Consider the following 20,751-nt stretch of genomic DNA (forward strand, 5'->3'; position numbering starts at 1 on the left):
AACTTTCTTGGCATTCATCAGGTTCCTCATTAACAAGGGAGAATTATTTCAACCCCACAGCCTACCTGAGTCTTGTTGCTGAGCATGTCTGTTCCTTTATGACCAATAATAGCTTTTTTGATCCAAAAGGGAAATTCATGTTTCACATAGTTCATCTGCTATTTGGATGAGAATTAAAAATCCTGATTTCTCTGGGTCCAAATTATTTTCTGCATCTCTCCATCTTACAACAGATAGAGAGCAGTCTTCCAGTACTGATGTTTTTTTGTTCCATGAAGATTTTAAAAAGTGGTGGTCAGAGTTATCCAGGATGGCTTCTGATGTCTTTAGTGTGCATCTTTCCCCCGCCACCCTCAACATGTCCAGTCTGGCTCCAATTACAGAGCCATCTTTCTTCACCAGTTTGTCCAGCCTCCTTGCATCCTTGTTTCTGATGCTGCCTCCCCAGCACACTGCAGCACAGAAAAGCACACTTGCCACCACAGACTGGTAGTACATCTGCAGCAAGTTACTCAGATGTCAAGAGATCTTGGTTTCCTTAACAAATAGAGGCAACTGCCCATTTTTGAATAGTCTGTCTGTATTCTGGAACTCGTCTACTTTGTTATCTATTTTGGTATCACCTCAATGTCCACCCCACAAACCTTCTGAGGCTGGAGAGGAGGCCTGAATCTTTGGGAATCTACTACTATCCTTTGTCTTAGTGATGTTCAATATGAGGTAAATGGCCTCTGTAGTCAGCAGATCTCAGTTCAATAGCACACCTTTTGCATGTGGTGGAACAGGAATTATAATCATGGATGTGCAGCGACTGCTTGGTGCTATCGTGTCAATATGGACCAAAATTTCCAAGAATAATTTCCAGGATCTTGTTGAATGTGTGCCACAAAGAATTAACACAGTTCTAAAGGCAAACGGGGGTCTAACCTGGCAGCAGCAAGGTGTGACTAACAACGGGCATGTTAAAACAGATAAATAAAGAAATAAAGAAACAATGAAATAACAAATATCTTTGTAGCAAAAGTGTTTAGGAGAGAGGTAAGGTATTCCTATCTTTCGTAACACTTCCGTACTGTTTATAATATCTATTGTTTGATTTCTTTCCTCTTTAATAAAGTTTCTTCAGTTCTGCTTTCTTTTATTTAGTTTTCTCTTTTTCTCTCTGGGAGGAATTATTTTGTTTGGAGGAAGTTTAAGAATATCAAGGTGATTCATCTCCATTTAAATAGGGACACACTTTCATTTGGAAACAATTCGTTTATACTGCAAAATGTGCCTCTGTGTGCAAGCTTGGTGAAAGGTTTTATTTGTTAAAATACCACAGAGCCTTCGGTGATGTAAAACAAAAAATCTGTCTATATTAAATCTAAAAGAGATACATCTAAATGCCCGACAGCTGTGCAGTAAACCTAGTCTAGCCTTGATAGAAGTTTACAAAAGAGATCACGAGTTAAAGGTAAAACTAAAGAAACCGCTGGGAATTTTTCGATCGTTGTATCATCTTTGTTGTGTCTCACAGCCACAGATGTGAGCCTTTTGAGAAGGTGTTGCATTCAAGCTCTCTTTACCATCTGCAGACGTGGGTGAGGAATATGTCACCTTCATCAGTTTAATCACTTCAGGCTTCAGTCATGTACTGCAACACTGGATGGGTGATGGAGAGTGGCACTAACAGAGTGTTTATTGCATGAAACACAATGAACAACACATTGCTTTGTACTTTTGCTGTCACCGTTTGAGTTTAGCACCTTCTACTTACAAGGGTCTCTTTATTAGTTTCAGAGTCTGCTCTTTGTATTGATCCAGCAAAAGGCTGATGACTTACTATTCCAAGGCTAAAGACCTGGATGAGACTTCAGAGGCACAACTCAGTACACAAGGTGTAATCACCTTTTAGCAGCTGCACTTCGATCACTGAAAGGCAATCAGACCCGTGCTGCTGTAATCGAGTAGGCACCTGATGTAACTTTTGTCTCCAAATCAAAGGTTACACTCAGCAACCAGTTACTGAAAAGACTGCAGTATTCAAAGGCCTATGTCTATCTAATGTGTCTCCAAATTTTCTATTCCTGTTTTTTTATTCTGCTTCAAACAGGCTGTTTTGGTGTCTGTAACCTTAAATGCAGTTGCTCCTGGGCACCCTCAATCCAGCAAACCGGGCAGTGTTTTTACCAGAGACAGTATAAAAGGTGGAAATGGCCACTGTGACGTCACCTGTTGGTTCTGGAAACATTGACTGACTGTGGCGGTGTTTTTTTGTTGTTGTCTCAACCTACATTCCTACTAACACACTAGAACTGTACTCACTAAAACTGAAGCACAAATGTCTGAGATGGTAGCATTGCACAACAAGCCATAAGATTAGAAGAAGAAGACATTCCCGCCACACACACACACACACACACACACACACAACCCCGTTCAGCTATCTTAGTGAGGACCTTCATTGACATAATGGTTTCCCTAGCCCCTTACCCTAACCCTAACCATTAAAAATAAATGCCTAACCCTGACCCTAACCATAACCTAATTGTAACCCTGACACTAAAACCACATTTTGAGCCTCAAAAAGGCCTTCAAACTTGTAAGGACCGGTGAGTGTGTCCTCACAAGTGACTGTAGAATGCAGATTTCAGTCCTCACAAAGATAGCTAGACAGGAACACACACACACAGTGATGAGAGTTTAATGACTCAAATATCAAATTTGGACTCAACTATCCTAGTGGACGCTTTATAAAACAATTCACCTCCTTTCTTATGAAAATAGCTGGACAGTATAGGCCAAAACTGTTTTGCACCAGACTGCAAACATGCTTTATTATGCTGTAAACTTGGCACTATAACATGGCAGTCTATGGGGATTGACTCTCAAGTTGCCAGTAGGGGAACTGGAGTCTGGGTTAATTATTCAGCTCTTGCGCATTGGATTTTCATTTATAACACCAAAGTCCTTATAAAAGGAAGCTTTGACATGTTAAAACAGCTGTGGGCACATATTTGGGCAGTGATTTTTCAAGCATTGAAAAATAACTTTTATTTAAAAAGCATCGTTTTAAACTGAATCACATCTTTCTAACAGCATCTTTGCTCCCTCATACTATTTAATTTGGCACATTTTTAACCAGACCTACACAATCCCAAAGGGATTTGTGCTTCCACCCAAGACTGAACAGGTGATTTTCTTTTACCTCTTTAGTAAATGTGTAAACCTCTACAATATAGATCCACTGCAGACTGCAAAGCAGTTGCTAGCTTGGAATCGAAGAGGTTGGCGGTGCCTTTGCTGGTCTGACAAACCAACAAGGTGTAAAGCAGAAACAGCTCTTTCAGGTGGTGTGTTCAGACAGAATGAAAGTGAAATTTCACCTTGCTGAAGTGTTTATGAGCCATTTCACAACTCACAAGTACTCGCTCCTAACAGCTATAATGAGGAGTACAACTGATAAGTGAAATCAAGCAATACAGCAACATTTTTTCAGGACGTACCAGAAAATCCTACAGTTTTATTTTTCTCCTATCCCTGTTCTCTTTTAAAATCTCTGTCTACATACATAAGTGAAGTTGAATCATAAACTTCCAGCCAATGGTGATATAAGCTGGACTTTTGATTAATAATTGTTGCTGGCATCTATGGGAATATCTCAGCTATTATGCTTTTGCAATTCAATTTTGACAAACTAAAATACTGTGAAGTTACATGAGTGCATTTTCACCTCTATTGGAGGTATTTGAGCTACCCAGTGACAATTTGCATCAGTTTGCAAATTCATTCTTGCATTACTCTTCCTAATCTACAGAGAAAGGGGGAAAACAAGGCTGTTGGTGTATGATTACGTTAAAGAATGAAGCACGTTTTTGCATCACATCATAATTCCCCCTTTCAACACACAAGCAGGTGCGTCATGGTGTCTGGTGTTGTTAAGAGTTTGAGCTCTTTGGCACAGGGAGGAGGATCTGTATTATTTTGACAGTATTTCTTGTTTTGTGTATCTTGTGTGTTTTACTTCCCGTCTTTGTCTTGATTCCCACATTTAATCATCTGCCTGCTCTAACTGTTTACACCTGAGCCCAGGTTGTCCTCTGTGTGTGTGTGTCTAAAGCAATTTGTCTCTGTGTGTTTGTGAGTTCATGATCCTGCTCCTTCTTTTTGTCTCTCTTTCATAGTTTTATGGAATCCTTTACTGAACTTTACTGAAGATACCTCTTATGCAGCACTGAAATTGCTTTTCACTTTAGATCCTGCCTGTCTGCCCCTGTGGTGGTTTGCATTTGGGTCAGTTTACCAGCTTCACCTTAAACTGCAAATATAGCACAAGGGTAGCAGCAAAGCTAAAATTATTTCCACATAGGGCCTAAATGCATGATTGAAGAGGTTAAAAACGGCTTCCATAAAACCTAATCAAAGAATCTAAATATATATCTGATACACATCTATAAAATACTTTATAAAAAAAACAAAAACAAAAAACCCTCTCTCTGGTGCTCACAGACACTTGAATAATGAGGTCCAGTCCCAACCCAACCCTGACACACTTTCACTGTGGAGGGTCTGCTACATTAAACTGAATAGGTATATTGTTATGTAAGTGATATTTATGATCTTAATAGATCAATTGGTAGTGGTATAAATCAAAAGTACACGTGTCTGTTAAAGAAATCAGTCGCCCCAAAGCTGCAGCTAAAATTCTACTCTTCCCCTTAAGTCAAGCGTGTCCAACTCCAGGCCTCAAGGACCGCTGTCCTGCAGGTTTTAGATATCGCCCTGGGTCAGCACACCTGAATCAAATGATTAGTTCATTACCAGGCCTCTGGAGAACTTCAAAACATGTTGAGGAGGTAATAGAGCCATTTAAATCAGCTGTGTTGGATCAAGGACACATCTAAAACCTGCAGGACATCGGCCCTTGAGGCCTGGAGTTGGCCACCCCTGACAGAAGTAAAGAGACCCTTCAACAGCCATAATTGTGAAGTTTTTAGGACCCAGACTGGAATTGGGCCAATGTGCTAGAATACCATAAAATGCATGCATGCGATACAAAGGAAAACTGCACAAGTTCATCACTGTACACAAGCACATAGATTTATTTATACAAATATAGTATGTATAACAATTGCATATCAAGAGTTTGTTATCTATTTTTTTTTTTATCTTTACGTTAAATACAGGACCATTCGCTTCAAAAATGCAAGTCAATTAAGAAAGAGTACCGATAAATTAAAGGTACAAAAAGGGATCTGTCTTATTAAGATGTACTGTGAGAGTCAGAAATGGTTGTAAATCATATAAAACCTGGACATTAAGGTCACCTAATCACAATATTTTGACATTAAGTAGACCTTAGAGGAAACAGTTTTTTTGGGAAATAGTCAAATGTGGCAGTGTGGGACACATTAATGTAGGCTGCTGTTCATTTGGGCTTAGGGGTTAAAGCCGATGAAATCATCACTCACTGCAGTTTTAAATAAAATCTCTGTAACATCATCAGCTTTTACGCCAGCTGCTTTCAGCATACAGGTGTTTACAGAGTCTCGCATTGAGGAAGTGATGTTTAATGCCTGGGATAAATAAAAGAGTAAAAGCCAGCTACTGAAAATGTAAAGAAAATCAACAGTAAACAAAAAAAAAAAAAAAAAAAAAAAGAGTTAAAAAGACTTATAAATAAGTCATCTCTGGGAATGACGGAGCAGAAAACCACAACAAGAAGCTCACCAAAGATGGAGACAACGTAAACACAGATTTGGCAGATTACCACTTTGACTCTGGAGTTCAGCTACTTGGGTGACAAAGAAAATGATTTCTCTCACAGATCCACTGGGGAAAAAAAACCAAACCAAAACACTCCACTCATAACACAAAATGCAGGTAACACATCTACGTGAACTATGTGCTAATATTTAGCCATAATGCAATGAATAGATTTTAAACAATCTGCACATCATAGAAAGAATACATAATACTTTAAATGAACATTAAAACTTTGTGTTAAATCTCTGATCTCGTAAACTATAAAATAGACAGATCTGGAAAAATAAACATAATATTCATTTAATTCTGTTAAAATCAAAAGTGATGACATTCTGGTAATCTGTCGGGAACATTTAAGATTTCTGAGGATTAAAGTGAACCTCCTTGTAACATATATTTTCTAGATTAATTTCAGTTGGGAGTAGCTTATAAGTTCTTTTTATGAATCGCAGTTATTGCACATTAACTCTATGCGCCGTCTGTAAATCTCTTTAAATGGCACCGAAGACCGATTTGGACTCAGGAGCTGCCTTACAGTGAATAAGATGCAATTTGCTTTACGGTGATTTACATTTGCACCTAAACTCTGTATATGTACGGTGATGAATTTCATTTTAAAATGTAAAAACAAAAAAAACAAAACAAAAGTGTGTTATTGCTAAACCTACGAGATACAAAATCTTTTCTTGCTACAATATAGAAGGTAAAAAAGAGTTCATCAAAAACAGGACACAGAAAAAGGAAATCAATGGTCTTTCATACAGAGACACAAGCACCAGTAGAGGAATCAATAGAAACACCACTGTACAAATGATATCTATGGAAAAATGGCGAAGGATCCACTGCGAAATGGATGAAAGCAAACCAAGTGGATAAAATAAACCAAACTACAAACACAAGAAAGGGAGTATTCAAGTCACGACTGGGGTGTAGAACCTAGAAAAGGGACTATAAAGTCAAAACTTTCAGTGTTAGCCTCCCTCATACTTGTTTTTCGAAGCACCAAATTCAGGACAAACGCTCTCTTCGTTTTTGCTCAGTAATCGGTGGTACACTGGAAGGGAGAGAGTGAAAGAGTCTTCTACTTTCGGTCGGTTTTGCTCCATGATGGAGAGACGCCTTTGGGATCCTCAACACAAACAGATGGCCTTAAAGATCCACACACTTCTTCACTTCTTCTTCTTTTGGAACAGCCTGGAGATCACAAAGACAAGAAAAACAGGCTGAGAGCAATGCCGTGAAACACAGCTGCACTAAATGAAGTCATGCTGAGTTTAATTTTTTTCTGTTTTCTGAAAAATGTCACATGGTGTGGTAAAAGGATAAATTAGCAACAAGACAAACATTTAATCTTAAAAAAAAAAACAACCCAGTATGACACCATATACTTTTAGGGTCCATCCATCCATCCATCCCAATGCATTTGTCAATCCAGTTTTTGCTCCTTATCCAGTTTGCAGACATGCCCAGACCTCCCTTTACCCATCCACCTCCTTAAGATGTTCTGGAGGTATCCCGAGGCTCTTTTCATGCCAGAATAGAGGGATCTCGCTAGTTTGGCAATCCAAACATTTGACTAAAATGACAAGGGACAAAGCAGGGATTTTTTTTTTCTTCAAAAGACACACCTCTCAGATTTTTATGTTAAACTCAAAAGGATGGGTTTTAATCAAAATGTTCTCATAATTGCAGACGGATTGTGACAAAGATGATATCAGAGGGCTTAATTTTGATCTACACTCTGAAATTAAAAACACAGAGGGAGGATATTTTTTGGTGAGGAGAAGATTGGAGATGAGTTTTTTTTGTGTTAAAATTAACTGAAGTTACAGGATAGATTCAATTCACTTCAGTTAACTTCAGTTCAATTTATTTAGCAACAAATCACAACTACAGTCCCCTCAGTATATTGTAAGGTAAAGACCCTACAATAATAGAGAGAAAACCCCAGCAATTAGCAATGAGCAAGCACTTAGTGACAGAAGGAAGAAAAAACTCCCTTTTAACAGGAAGCAACCTCCACCAGAACCAGGCTCAGCAAGGGGCAGCCATCTGCTGTGACTAGTGATGCGTGAATCATGAACGATTCGTTCATGATTCGCGCATCAATCGCGATTCAATACTCGAGAATCACTTTACTGACTCCTGAATCATGATTCACAACCTCAACTGACTCACTGACTCATCCCTGTTGCTGTTAGCAGCAATATTTCTAGCTTATAATTAAAATTGTGGAGAAAAACACAACATCTGGTATCTTAAGAAAAAAATTTCTGCTCTGAACTGGAAGAAAAAACCCTGAGTAGAAGCTCACATCAGGTTCACAGTAGCATCGCTCTGCTAACATGCTAACAGTACATTTGATTAGTGATGTGCGGATCGATCTTGAAATATCGATTCCTCCGATACCAGTCATTTATGTTCTAGAATCGATTCTCCCATTAAAATATCGATATTTTAGTAATTTAGGGTAAATATCTAGTTTATCATCAACAGGAACACAGTGGATAGAAACTATAACATTCGGATTATCTACATTTGAAGGAACTACTTCCTCTTCCGCCTTTCTTAGTCATGTGCGAAATACGGCTGTATAAATGTCTCGCAGCCCCTTGGCGTGCGCACTTGCGCACTCAAAACAATGGCCGAACGCAAGCGAAGTCATGTGTGGACATATTTTACCTCCACAAACAGCCAAGACGCGGTTTGTGATGTATGTGGCAAGACAGTGAGGTGTTGTGGCAACACCACTAACCTCGTAAAACACCTCAGAATTAATCATAACACAGAATATGATCAGGTCATGTTGAGGCGAACCGAAGAGGAGGAGAGGAGAGGGACAGGTGCTGCTAGGGCGAGACAGACGTCTCTCGCGGAGTCCTTTAGTGCTGCAGGCAGGCACTATCCAGGTACAGAGGAGGAAAATGCTGGGTACACAGGCTAGGTCGCATTAAAATATACAGAGTACTTGCAGTAAAACAGGCATTGTAATCTTTAAAACATAAAAATTCAGTTGAAGATTATTTCATAGATAAGAGAAACGTTTTATAGATACTATTATTATCTATTAGCTTTATTATTATTTTCACTCAGTTTAATTTTTTTGGCTGAGTTATTTGAATATTTTAAAATGCAGGTATTGACAAACTTATTTATTCCTTTAATTATGTATTATACTGACAATTTCATTCACACAGCATTCTATGTAAAACAGCAAGTATATGTAAACTATCAATTCCTTTCCCCTTAGGCTATTTTAACAGACTGCATACATGACTCTAAAAAGATTAAACATTCAGTGCAGTATACCCCATCTTTTGTTTTGCCCTTTGTATTTTCTTTTCTTTGTAGATGATTCCCCAAGAGCAGCAACACTCACAAGATGCCTTGTAGAGATGATTGTGAAGGACCTCCAGCCTCTGTCCATAGTGGAGGACCAGGGTTTCCAGGGATTTGTGAGCGCTCTTGACTCAAAATATAAACTCCCAGGAAGAAAATCACTGACTGAGACTCATCTTGTAAATTTGTTTGATGAATGTAAAGACAAAGTAAGAGCATCTTTGCAAAATGCTTCCAGTGTTGTTCTCACCACTGATATGTGGAGCTCAGTGTCCACAGAGGCATATTTGACTGTAACATGCCATCTCATTGAAAACTGGCAAATGAGAGAATTTGTCCTGGAAACCCACATAATCCATGGGCAGCATACAGCAGATAATATCAGCTCAGCACTTAAGCAAATCACAGAAGAATGGGGCATAACTGAGAAGGTGGTTGCAGTTGTCACAGACAATGGTGCAAATATGGTTGCTGCAGTGCACAAAGCTGGATGGAGGCATTTTCCATGTTTTGCGCACACACTGAATTTAGTTGTAAAGGACAGTGTAAAAGCTGTCCCAGAAGTGGTGCAGGTGCTGGAAAAATGCCGTGCGATTGTGTCCTTTTTTCACCACAGCACAAAGGCTACTGAGAAGCTTAAGGATATTCAGCAACAGTTGAAAGTGGCAGAGCACAAGCTAATTCAGTCAGTAGATACCCGCTGGAACTCTGTCTTTTACATGTTGGAGCGGCTCTGTGAGCAAAATGAAGCCGTGACCACAGCCCTCTGCCTTTTAGGGAAGAATCAACTATGCTTAAATGCGGGAGAATTATCCCTGATCAAGGAAACAGTTGTTGTACTACAGCCGTTTGAAGAAGTAACACAGGAAGTTTCATCTGAAAAACATGTTTCAGTCTCCAAAGTGATTCCACTTGTGTCACTCATTCACAGGGCTGTAGCAGCCTGTGAACATCAGGGCAGCTCCCTTGCCACACAGCTGGCACAGCAATGCCAGCGCAGATTCAGGGGTATTGAGAGCATTCACTGTCTAGCTGCAAGTACATTTCTGGATGTTAGGTTTAAACACCTTGGTTTTCGTGACAAAGACAATGTTGAAGTATTAAAGAAACGTCTCCACACTGAAATGCAAGAAGTCTATCAGACAGGACAGTCTGCTCCCACTCTAACTGTAAGCTCAACGCCTATTGTTAGCTCTGCCTCAGGGCCTTCTACTTCAGGGTCTATCCCGAGTCCTCCACCCGCAGGTCCAGCTGCAACAAAAGGAGGGATATGGACAGATTTTGACATGCAGGTTGTGTCAAGCCAACATCACCGGTCAGCTTCCAGTGATGTACTCATTGAAATACGCCGGTACTCAGAGGAAAAACTGATTCCCCGAGATAAGAATCCATTGGTTTGGTGGCAAGAACATGAACAAACCTTCCCATCCCTAAGCAGACTTGTAGTGAGATACCTAGGAATTGTTGCTTCTTCTGTACCTGCAGAGAGAATCTTTTCAAAAGCAGGAGAGGTTGTGAGCAAAAAACGGAGCAGACTTAGAGGGAAAACTGTAAATATGCTGTTGTTCCTAAACAAAAACCTGTGAATAAGGGAAAGTGTTACTGTCAAATGTTTTTGATGACATGTCCAGACAAGTTAAACGTTAAATGACATGTTAAATTGTGTTGAATATTTTTGTTGACATGTCCAGACAAGATAAACGTTAAATGACATGTTAAATTATGTTGAATGTCTTTATTGACATGTCCAGACAAGATAAACGTTAAATGACATGTTAAATTATGTTGAATGTTTTTGTTGACATGTCCAGACAAGATAAACGTTAAATGACATGTTAAATTATGTTGAATGTCTTTATTGACATGTCCAGACAAGATAAACGTTAAATGACATGTTAAATTATGTTGAATGTTTTTGTTGACATGTCCAGACAAGATAAACGTTAAATGACATGTTAAATTATGTTGAATGTCTTTATTGACATGTCCAGACAAGATAAACATTAAATGACATGTTAAATTATGTTGAATATTTTTGTTGACATGTCCAGACAAGATAAACGTTAAATGACATGTTAAATTATGTGTTCAAATAGCACACAACTTCAGGTTTTTTTTATATGTATATAATAATTCTGCATTATTAAACAGTAAAAAAAAAAAAAGTAGTCTGATGTTCTGTAATCAATTTGAAGCTAAAATTTGAAATACAATGTAGAAAAACTTAATGTTAAAAAGTATCGGTATCGGATCGGTATCGCCAATACCACCCTGAATTTTACTTGGTATCGGATCGAAAAGGAAATCACTGGTATCGCACATCACTACATTTGATCTACTCACCCCCTCCCTCCTGTGCTGAATCGTAAGCGAATCACTCAGGACTCACTAACCCCTCCCTCCTAGCTCACAGCTTCTTCTTCTTCTTGGTTGGCAACCAATGTTAAGGCGCATTACCGCCCCCTGGCTCACAGCTCAGTGGACATTTAGATGAGAAAATATATATTTGACACATTTAAGGAAAATACTAATAAAATAAAAATAAACAAAATAAATGTTTATTAAGCAATTTTGATAGGAAATTGCTTAATTTTAGAAATGTTTTTGCTCTTTTTTGTTCTATAAAATAGTTGTTTTCTTTGAGAATCATTCATCTTAGCAGCAGGATTTACATGAAAAGAGAAACAAATTAAGTTTAAGTGAAAATGTAAATTTTTTGCACTCTCTGGTCAACTGACTCAGTGAATCAAATGACTCAAAAAAACACAATTCACTTTGGTGAGTGACTCATTAAAACTCGATTCAGTAAAAAGAATCAAATTTACCATCACTAGCTTATTCATCACCAATGCTTATTAGAGAACATCTAAATATTAAATTGAAGCCTGAATTAGATTCTTGAAAGGGATCCGGTCTACATATACGAGTGCTCTATATATATAAAAAAAAGATCAACTGTTGTTTAACTGTTGAAGAGTTCAGCTGTACAAAATAAGACAACTCAAAAAAGTCTGAGAAGATAAAATATTAACTGAAAGGAAAAAGTTGAAGAGCCGTCACTTCTTATATATATATATATATATATATATATAAAAAAACACCCAGCACGCCCCTGCGGGCGGTTTATCCTTCAAGCTCGGGTCCTCTACCAGAGGCCTGGGAGCTTGAGGGTCCTGCGCAGTATCTTAGCTGTTCCCAGGACTGCGCTCTTCTGGACAGAGATCTCCGATGTTGTTCCCGGGATCTGCTGGAGCCACTCGCCTAGCTTGGGAGTCACCGCACCTAGTGCTCCGATTACCACGGGGACCACCGTTACCTTCACCCTCCACATCCTCTCGAGCTCTTCTCTGAGCCCTTGGTATTTCTCCAGCTTCTCGTGTTCCTTCTTCCTGATATTGCTGTCATTCGGAACCGCTACATCGATCACTACGGCCGTCTTCTTCTGTTTGTCTACCACCACTATGTCCGGTTGGTTAGCCACCACCATTTTGTCCGTCTGTATCTGGAAGTCCCACAGGATCTTAGCTCGGTCATTCTCCACCACCCTTGGGGGCATCTCCCATTTTGACCTCGGGACTTCCAGGTTATACTCGGCACAGATGTTCCTGTACACTATGCCGGCCACTTGGTTATGGCGTTCCATGTATGCCTTGCCTGCTAGCATCTTGCACCCTGCTGTTATGTGCTGGATTGTCTCTGGGGCATCTTTACACAGCCTGCACCTGGGGTCTTGCCTGGTGTGATAGACCCCAGCCTCTATGGATCTTGTACTCAGAGCTTGTTCTTGTGCTGCCATGATTAGTGCCTCTGTGCTGTCTTTCAGTCCAGCTTTGTCCAGCCACTGGTAGGACACGGGCAGGGCGTCAACACATACGCCCTGCCCGTGATATATATATATATATATATATATATATATATATATATATATATATATATATATATATATATATATATATATATATATATAAAAATATATAAAAACACCCAGCACGCCCCTGCGGGCGGTTTATTCTTCAAGCTCGGGTCCTCTACCAGAGACCTGGGTGCTTGAGGGTCCTGCGCAGTATCTTAGCTGTTCCCAGGACTGCGCTCTTCTGGACAGAGATCTCCGATGTTGATCCCGGGACCCTTTCTTGGATATCTGCCAATGTGATGGTTACTGGACCCTGTTCAGGGAGGTCGCTGTGGTCTGCCCTCAGATCCACTAGCCACTGAGCATTGCCGTTATGGGTTGCATCCTTCTCCCATATGCTCTTCCAGTATTGCTCCATCTCCAGCCTTGGTGGTGCTGTTCTCTTATTATTGTTCCCTTGCCACTGAGAGTACACCTTTGCTGGTTCTGTGGAGAACAGCTGGTTTATTCTCCTGCCTGGTGTACCTCCTCAAGCGGCTGGCCAAGGCTGTGAGTCTTTGCTTGGCAGTTTCCAAGGCCTCAGGTATGGACAGCTTGCTGTATTTCTTATGCACCTTCTTTGTCGCACCTTTCTGCAACTCCGTTAGTTGGCTAACCTCCCTCCGTGCTACTTTGATCTTGCCCTCTAGCCTCCTTCTCCATGGAGGGTACTGCCCCTTGTGGCAGTTCAACTTGTAGCCAAGCATCTCACTGATCACTGCTGCCGTATTGTAGATCAGCTTGTTAGTGTCGGTAATCGTGGTTGTAGGTATTGTCCGTAGTGCTGCATTAACATCATCTAGCAGACCTTCTGAGGGTACTTCACGTAAAAGGCTGTGGTGTGCCAAGTCCAGGACAAGAGATATGCTTGGGGGATTTAGCATCAAAGCCAAAGAGATCTTGGACACATGCCTCTAACACGTCAGGCAAATAATTTGAGACGTTTGGGCAAAAATAGGGACCGCATGATATGACTTGGTTTCATGGTCTGAATAGTGTCTGCACTTTCTTTTTGATTTTAAATTGAGTGTTTTTCACTACAGCACGCAAGAGTGAGCTTTAGTTTGCTTGGCAGTGCACAGCCTTCTTCTAATTTGGCACCATATGAAAAAATGATCTAAAGCGAGTCAGGGGTAGAGCCTCCATCCAGCTTTAGCTTACAAGTAACAACACTCCAGGCTGCACCTGCGTACCTGCAGAGCATGAACCACAGATGTAATCGGTTTAAGCTTGAATAATTTACAACCCTTACAACAGAATCACTGGCAGCACAGAAGAAGAATCAGTAATGTTTGCACAGAGGATACTGGCTGCTCAGTTTGCAAAATATACTACTGAGCTTTTCGACTCTGTGCTGGGATGTATATGTCTGCTATACCTGCACACAAGCTGAAAGATGTGCTTACATGGGCAAAACAGAGTACGGTGAATAAAATTCAGTTCTCCATCTCAATTCTTTTATTGTTTATCTGCAAAATGTTTTAACTTTCTTGCACCAGAACATTCAGCAGAAAGTTTTTATTATATACTTGACATTAAATAAATATATAAATGAAGCCAACAACCAAGGAATGAAGCAAATCGTGGTAAAAACTATTTCGAGTAAAAGTATGATGTCTGGAAAGATGAATAATTCATCTAGAAAGATTTTGCGACAATAAAAGCTCGGTCACCTTGAAACAAGAACAGCTGGGAGGCCCAAGCCTGAGGCTCTACTTATGCTCATACAGGAAATGATAAAAGGTGTACTCTCTGTGCACATCTGCATTCCCTACCCACCTTTGATTTCTTTTAGTGGCTGCAAGTCCAAAAAAACAGCACATACTTTTGATCCTAAACTCTGCCACAGTTTAAAAAAAATATGTTGAAACAGGTCAACAGAGGGTCCAGAAGTTTATAGAGAATGGTACATTTATTATTTTTTAGTTTTAGTTTTTATAACTTTGCCTCTATTTGATTTAAAATCCTTTTCATGGTGTGTCAGTTGCATCTTAAATGCAGAGTCATGGCCAGGTGAGGCCTGTTACTTTGTTATTTCATTACAAATTAACCAGGTAAAAGATCTGCAGTTTATTCTATGTGTTGAAATTGTATTTGGTAGCTTTTCACTTTAACTCTAAATGAAGTCCAGTTGGTGGACCAACTACTGTATTGTGGATTTATATTCAAAGCAAAGTTGATGGCATTGTGCCCGAATGATGAGCTTGGCGATCCTGACGAGCTATTAGTGGCGTTTCGACCTCAACCTAGGCTGCAACACTCCTCATTCTGTTACATTTCAGTTCTTTCCAGCGGGACAATTTCCTTCCGTAATCTTCATCAACATGCATAAACACAACTTTTTAAAGTAAAGTTCTCAGAGGTAGTGTTTCCTTTTCCTTTGTTGGCATCCACCTCCCCCCACCCCTCACCCTTAAAGCAATGAAGCGCCTCACCTACGACATGTGGTTCTGCTGAGAGGCCAGATTCTGCTGTTGCTGCTGCTGCATGAGGAGCTGCTGCTGCTGACGCCGCCGGGCCGTACGCAGCTTCTCGAAGCGGGCCTCCATCTCCTCCAGCACTTTGGGGGTGTAGCGAACCACCAGCTTCACGCTGTCCTTGGCTGCCTTCAGTAGCTCCACCGCTTTCTCGTGGTGCTCTCCCTCTACACTCTGCAGGGGTTTCAGAGCCGCGGAAAGAGTAGAATATTAAAGGGGGCTGATTTTAATATATATATATTTTTAAAAATAGTAACCCTTCAAAGAAAAAAAAGAATATTTTCTCCACTATTATTACCTCACGATCAAGTGAAATGAGAAGGCTTAGCTTACAGTGTATGATGCTCATATCTCTCCAGCAGCTGAAGAAATTTCTGCTACTTATTCACAACATGCAACCTTGCGACCTCAATAACTCCTGTGATTGTTGACTCACATATCAAACTAGAAATCATATACATGGCAGGAAGCTGCTAAAAATATATTTTTGGAAACAAGCTTAAACAGGGGTTGACAAGCTTATCTACACTCTACTTTCAATCCATTGATCTTCTTTTCCCACATGCTGGATCAGAACGTTAGTCTGGCGAGACCCACCACTCCATTCACAGACAGGAGCTGGTCCCCTCGCTTTAAGCCGCCATGCCTCTCAGCTACGCCTCCAGGAATGATGCGGGAGATATAGATAGGTGAGTTTTGCTCTTTGCCGCCCATCACATTGAAGCCCAGCCCTTCGTCCGTCTTCGGTAGCTCCACCACCCGCGGGTGAGAGTGACCTTCACTGGCTGCGAAGGCCGCAACTGTGGCCTGAAGGAAGAGAAAAAAAGGTAAAGGGCTTATTAGTTATTCCAATGAATTAGACGGTTAATTAGACATGAATTCTGACAAAAATACACTTCTACGTATATTTTTTTGACACACAAGATTTAATACAAGGTTCAACTTTGTGTGTGCAAAAAAGTAATATTATATATATTATGCAATATGCAAATATCCATGGGTTAATCATAGACTGTACAAAAATGATAGATGTAGCCTTAGGTTCTAAAATGTGAAAGTGCCTTAAAGCAAAAGGAGTTTCCAGGATTTTTTAATGAGGGGGGGAGACCAAGAAGCACCTAAGGGGAACTCACGAGAAATCATAAATAAGTTTTATTCTAAAGAACAAGGTCTCTCACACATCCTTTATTTTACATTCACCTCTGAAAAGTACAGGTGTGGACCAAACCATTGTGAACCATTTGAAGGGGAGTACGATATATCTAAAATTACTACAAGAGATTTGATGGCACATTATTGTATTATTATTTCACAATGAATAATTACATTCGCAGCGTAATACCAGTCCTTTTATATACAATCTAATGTTCCGCATTATGCGTATGATATTAAAGATATTAGTGCACATTAAAAAAGTGGAGCGAATGCCTGAACTGTGCCAGGTCAGTTTCCCAAGAAATGCAAAAAAACTTTAGTAAATGTCTCATTCTATGAGTAAATCAAGTATTAGGGCAAGAAGTGAGTTATTTCTTCTCCTTTTAGTTAAACAGTGGAGAGAAAAACATAACCAAGATGAGAAAGAAGGCAGAGGCACACAGCAGCTTCTTAAATAGTGCCCTCATTATAGACGGCGCAAAGATATTCGTCTGAAATCTGATTTGCAGCTTTTGCAAACCACATCTTCAATCAAATCAGCAATTCTTTTTGAAAGCTCTGCAGCTTACACTAGCTTCTCATTCTCTTCTGTAGTGTGAAAATAAAAGCAAAGGAAGAACACATTTTAGAAGTATTACAAAGAGACTGCAAAGCTGCTCGCGAACCTCTGACGCACCTTCTCATTTAAGCGACGACGGCCGTAACAAAGCGTCAGGATTTGGTCTGGGCTTGGGATTTAGACTCCACATGAGAAGTTCTCTGGTCTTTCCAAGCACACGGATTAACACATCTCACTTCCACCCTGTGTATCCCTTCCAGCTGGGTGAAGTTCCTTTGAATCACAAGCCAAGCTGCACACTCCTTGTACATTTAGAACAAAGCACCGAGGAGCTCGTTAGCCGAGCTGGGAAAGCTCGTGGCAGGTGAACAGAGAGCCTGTGCCCAAAGATCCACAGATGCGATGCCACAGGTTCCTCGCTGTCAAGTCAGCATCATTTATGGTGTGCGAGATGGGGGAAAGGAAGGATAAGAAAGTACGGGTGGGGTGAGTTCTGTTTTGATTTTGCAGATGTGAATCGAAATTCCCAGCAGCAGACGAGGAGCTTGGCAACTGGAGGTCTTAGTTAGCGTATTGTCTGTCTTGTCTTAATGTTGGTTTAAAATGGAGCACTGTAACAAAAAATAATTTCCCCCAGGGATCAATAAAGTATTCTGATTCTGATTCTGATTTGAGGCTCCCTCCAGGCATCATCCCCGCATCTGCAATCTCTTCCATATTCATATGCATCTTCAGATCCACATTTATTACTCCTCATTTCTCTCTCCCCTCCCGCTGCCTATTAATCTGCTTATTGCATTATGACAACTCCCCCCTTCTCCTTCCTTCTCTCGCTCTGTCCTTCGCCTTTCTTCTTCTGCTGCTCCCACTCACCCTCCCTGGCCTGCTGTTAAAATAAGCAGCAGCTCCTCAGCATGCATACCGTCGCCACCCGGGCCTCGCAGCTCATCGACCTTCACAACTTTATCGGGCTTTCTGTGAATGAAAAACAATCTGGCAGATGGCCGGTGCCTCTCACGCACGGGGGGCATTTTAAATGAAACACTTGCTGGAGGATACTCGGTAGACACACAACACTGTAAAAGTCTGGCTTAAAGTATCTAAAGTCATTTTAGCATCACCTCCCTGTTTTTTTTGCTTCCCCCCCCCCCCGGCTGCTCTGATAATCTCCGCCTCCTTTAAGATCAGTAATAAAAACCTCGGGCCAGATATTAGAGGCTGAATTGATTAAATTAACAATGCGATCAAAGTGAATTGAGTTGTTCAAGTGAAACTCAAATCTTGGATGTCTGCAGATTTTTCTCTCACCAACTAAAGCACTCGAGATAAACCGAAACTCTGTCATGTATTTCATCACTGTTGCAGTTCATTCTCACTGCAATACAGTATGAATGTCTTTCCCCATATGTTGATGCTGATTATGTGCAATTGTGGTCCTTGTGGATATCTCTGCAGGGAGTAAAGCACTTTCAAAAATATCCAGTGTTCCCAGTTGGGAAGATCCCCACAGCTAAGCCACTTCAAACCCTTAGCTGTGTGCTTAATTGCCCAATGAATTTGTGCATTTTTATTACAGATTTAGAAGAAGTAACTTTTAAATGTGTGAGGGAGAGAGTTTGAAATGCTTTGTTCTTAAGAGAAAAAAGGGACATAGAAAAAGACTTAAAAATAACATCTCTTCTAATCATTAATGAGATGTTATTTTTAAGATCAGACAATGGAACCCACTCGAGAAACTTCAGGATACTTCAGAAGATGACACGATTGTCTTTGTTGACAGAGAATCCTTCCCTCTGAGAGAAGAAAAAATAAAATCCTGAACAGAGTTTGTTTAAAAATGTGTCATATTTAGTGCATCCTGTTTAAAAATATTTTGACAGGTTGGGAAATACACCTACTCTTGCCACAATTTAGACGAGAAACCTATGGAGTCAGACGACTACAAGATTAGACTGGAAAGCCTTAAAGGGCCTATTGGGAGTATGGGGAACTTTCTCAAGGATCAGACATTTTAACCAACATCACATTTTATATTTAAGGAAATTATTGGAAAAGGAAATTATTGCCTTGCACCACTACCGACAGCTTCCATGTAGAGAAAGTGAGTGAAATGGCACAAGACTGAATGCAATGGAAGAAAATTTGTTGTGAACTCCTGGCAGCTCTGGCACGTTAAGACGCTAAATCGAGGATGTTATTACCGTAATGGAATAAACGGAAGTGAAGGATCATCCTTAAGGAGGCGCTGGTTGCATGTTGATAAATGCTTCTTTTAGAAAATAAAAGAGGGGTTGCATATGTTAAAACCACACTGACAATTTCAGTCTGGTTTCAATTTCCTTAAATTCAACAGATTTGAAAATAATTACCAATGAATGGAACAGGAATTCACGGTCCAGACAACTGCTGACTACATAAGAGACCTGAAAAAGTTCGCTCTTTACTCCCTAAATGTATCTGAATAGCTTAGCAGTAATAGCTACTCTAGTGAAGTTTCTCTTTTTTTCCTTAGTTTATTTCACTTTGTTCACCAAACTGTTTGGTGTCTTTTGCTGTACCGCACCAAAAGACTGTATTTCAGTTACTTTCCACTTCAGTCACATGGCTAGTCTCCCTGAGGTCTCCCTGCAGTTTACATGAGCCACAAACACAAAAGAAGATTATACTAGAAGCAGCTAGAAGAGGCACCCCTTTGTAACCCCTTCTACAGCCACACCTAGCTCCACTTGGGGGATGATAGGATATCTTTAATGCTCTGTACAGTCTATTTATGGAAGTCTGTTTAAATCAGGGGTCTCAAACTCGTAGCCCCAGGGCCACTTGCGGCCCACGTCACCCCTACTTGCTATACTGACGTGAAGAAATAGAATGCAATTTGGCCCGTGAAGTTACTTTTTTGTTAGGGAGGATTTGTTTGTTGTTGAGTGCAATGTTAAAATAAGTTCTTTAAAAAGCAAAAAATGACTTAATACGAAGCCAATATGAGCAGAAAGTACAAACATATTGAGGGATTGGCTGTGTTAGTTCAGTGAGAGTTATTTGTAAAAAAAAAACAATTTTCGCTAGCAGTCAAAAACTAATGTGCACACTTATGTCTGCATTTTTATTTTGTTAAATACGAACAAAACTGTGATGCCACATGTCGGGCCAGAAAGTGAGTACCAGTTTGTAGTTCAATGAAAGGCTTCAGTTAGTTAAAAAATTGCGTTCACATTTGCAGTTTTGTCTTGTTATATAATATTAAAAATTCAACACTACATTTTCTGAAACATTTGTGGGTGTTTTCATGTTTGTTTTGTACTCATTGAACACTAAAGTGGCCCTCACATGAGATGACAGTGCCAGCAGTAGCCTACAGCTCATTTAAGTTGGAGACCCCTGTCACTGTAAAATTGGGGGCCCCCAATAGCCTGGTTTTCCTCTCATGAGAGCATTCCAGCTATAGCAGACATAATCCTTTCATTTTAAAAGATGCCTCCCACAAATGTCTGTCTTTCTATATAGATTGACACATGCAAAATGTACAGTATTAGTGACTGACAGGTGCTGGAAGGAGAATTTTTGAACTCTGAATGTTAAGT

General features: G+C 40.2%; 1 protein-coding gene across 2 annotated transcripts in view; it reads right to left on the bottom strand.

Annotated features, from left to right (window-relative positions):
* Positions 1–5,060: 5,060 nt before the first annotated feature.
* lin7a (lin-7 homolog A (C. elegans)) overlaps positions 5,061–20,751 on the bottom strand; it is a 49,748-nt gene continuing 34,057 nt past the window's right edge. Inside the window, exons 4-6 of one of the 2 annotated variants that reach the window (XM_076875619.1) lie at positions 16,054–16,263; positions 15,419–15,630; positions 5,061–6,942 (exon numbers count right to left, since the gene is read on the bottom strand). In XM_076875619.1, the coding sequence (XP_076731734.1) occupies positions 6,918–6,942; positions 15,419–15,630; positions 16,054–16,263 (447 nt within the window). In that variant the 3' untranslated portion in view covers positions 5,061–6,917. Of the gene's footprint in view, positions 6,943–15,414; positions 15,631–16,053; positions 16,264–20,751 lie in introns of both variants that reach the window. The other variant, XM_004548426.4, reaches the window with a different exon arrangement.

Source organism: Maylandia zebra, linkage group LG17 (assembly GCF_041146795.1).
Source record: "Maylandia zebra isolate NMK-2024a linkage group LG17, Mzebra_GT3a, whole genome shotgun sequence".
In the NCBI taxonomy this organism is placed as follows: Eukaryota; Metazoa; Chordata; class Actinopteri; order Cichliformes; family Cichlidae; genus Maylandia; species Maylandia zebra.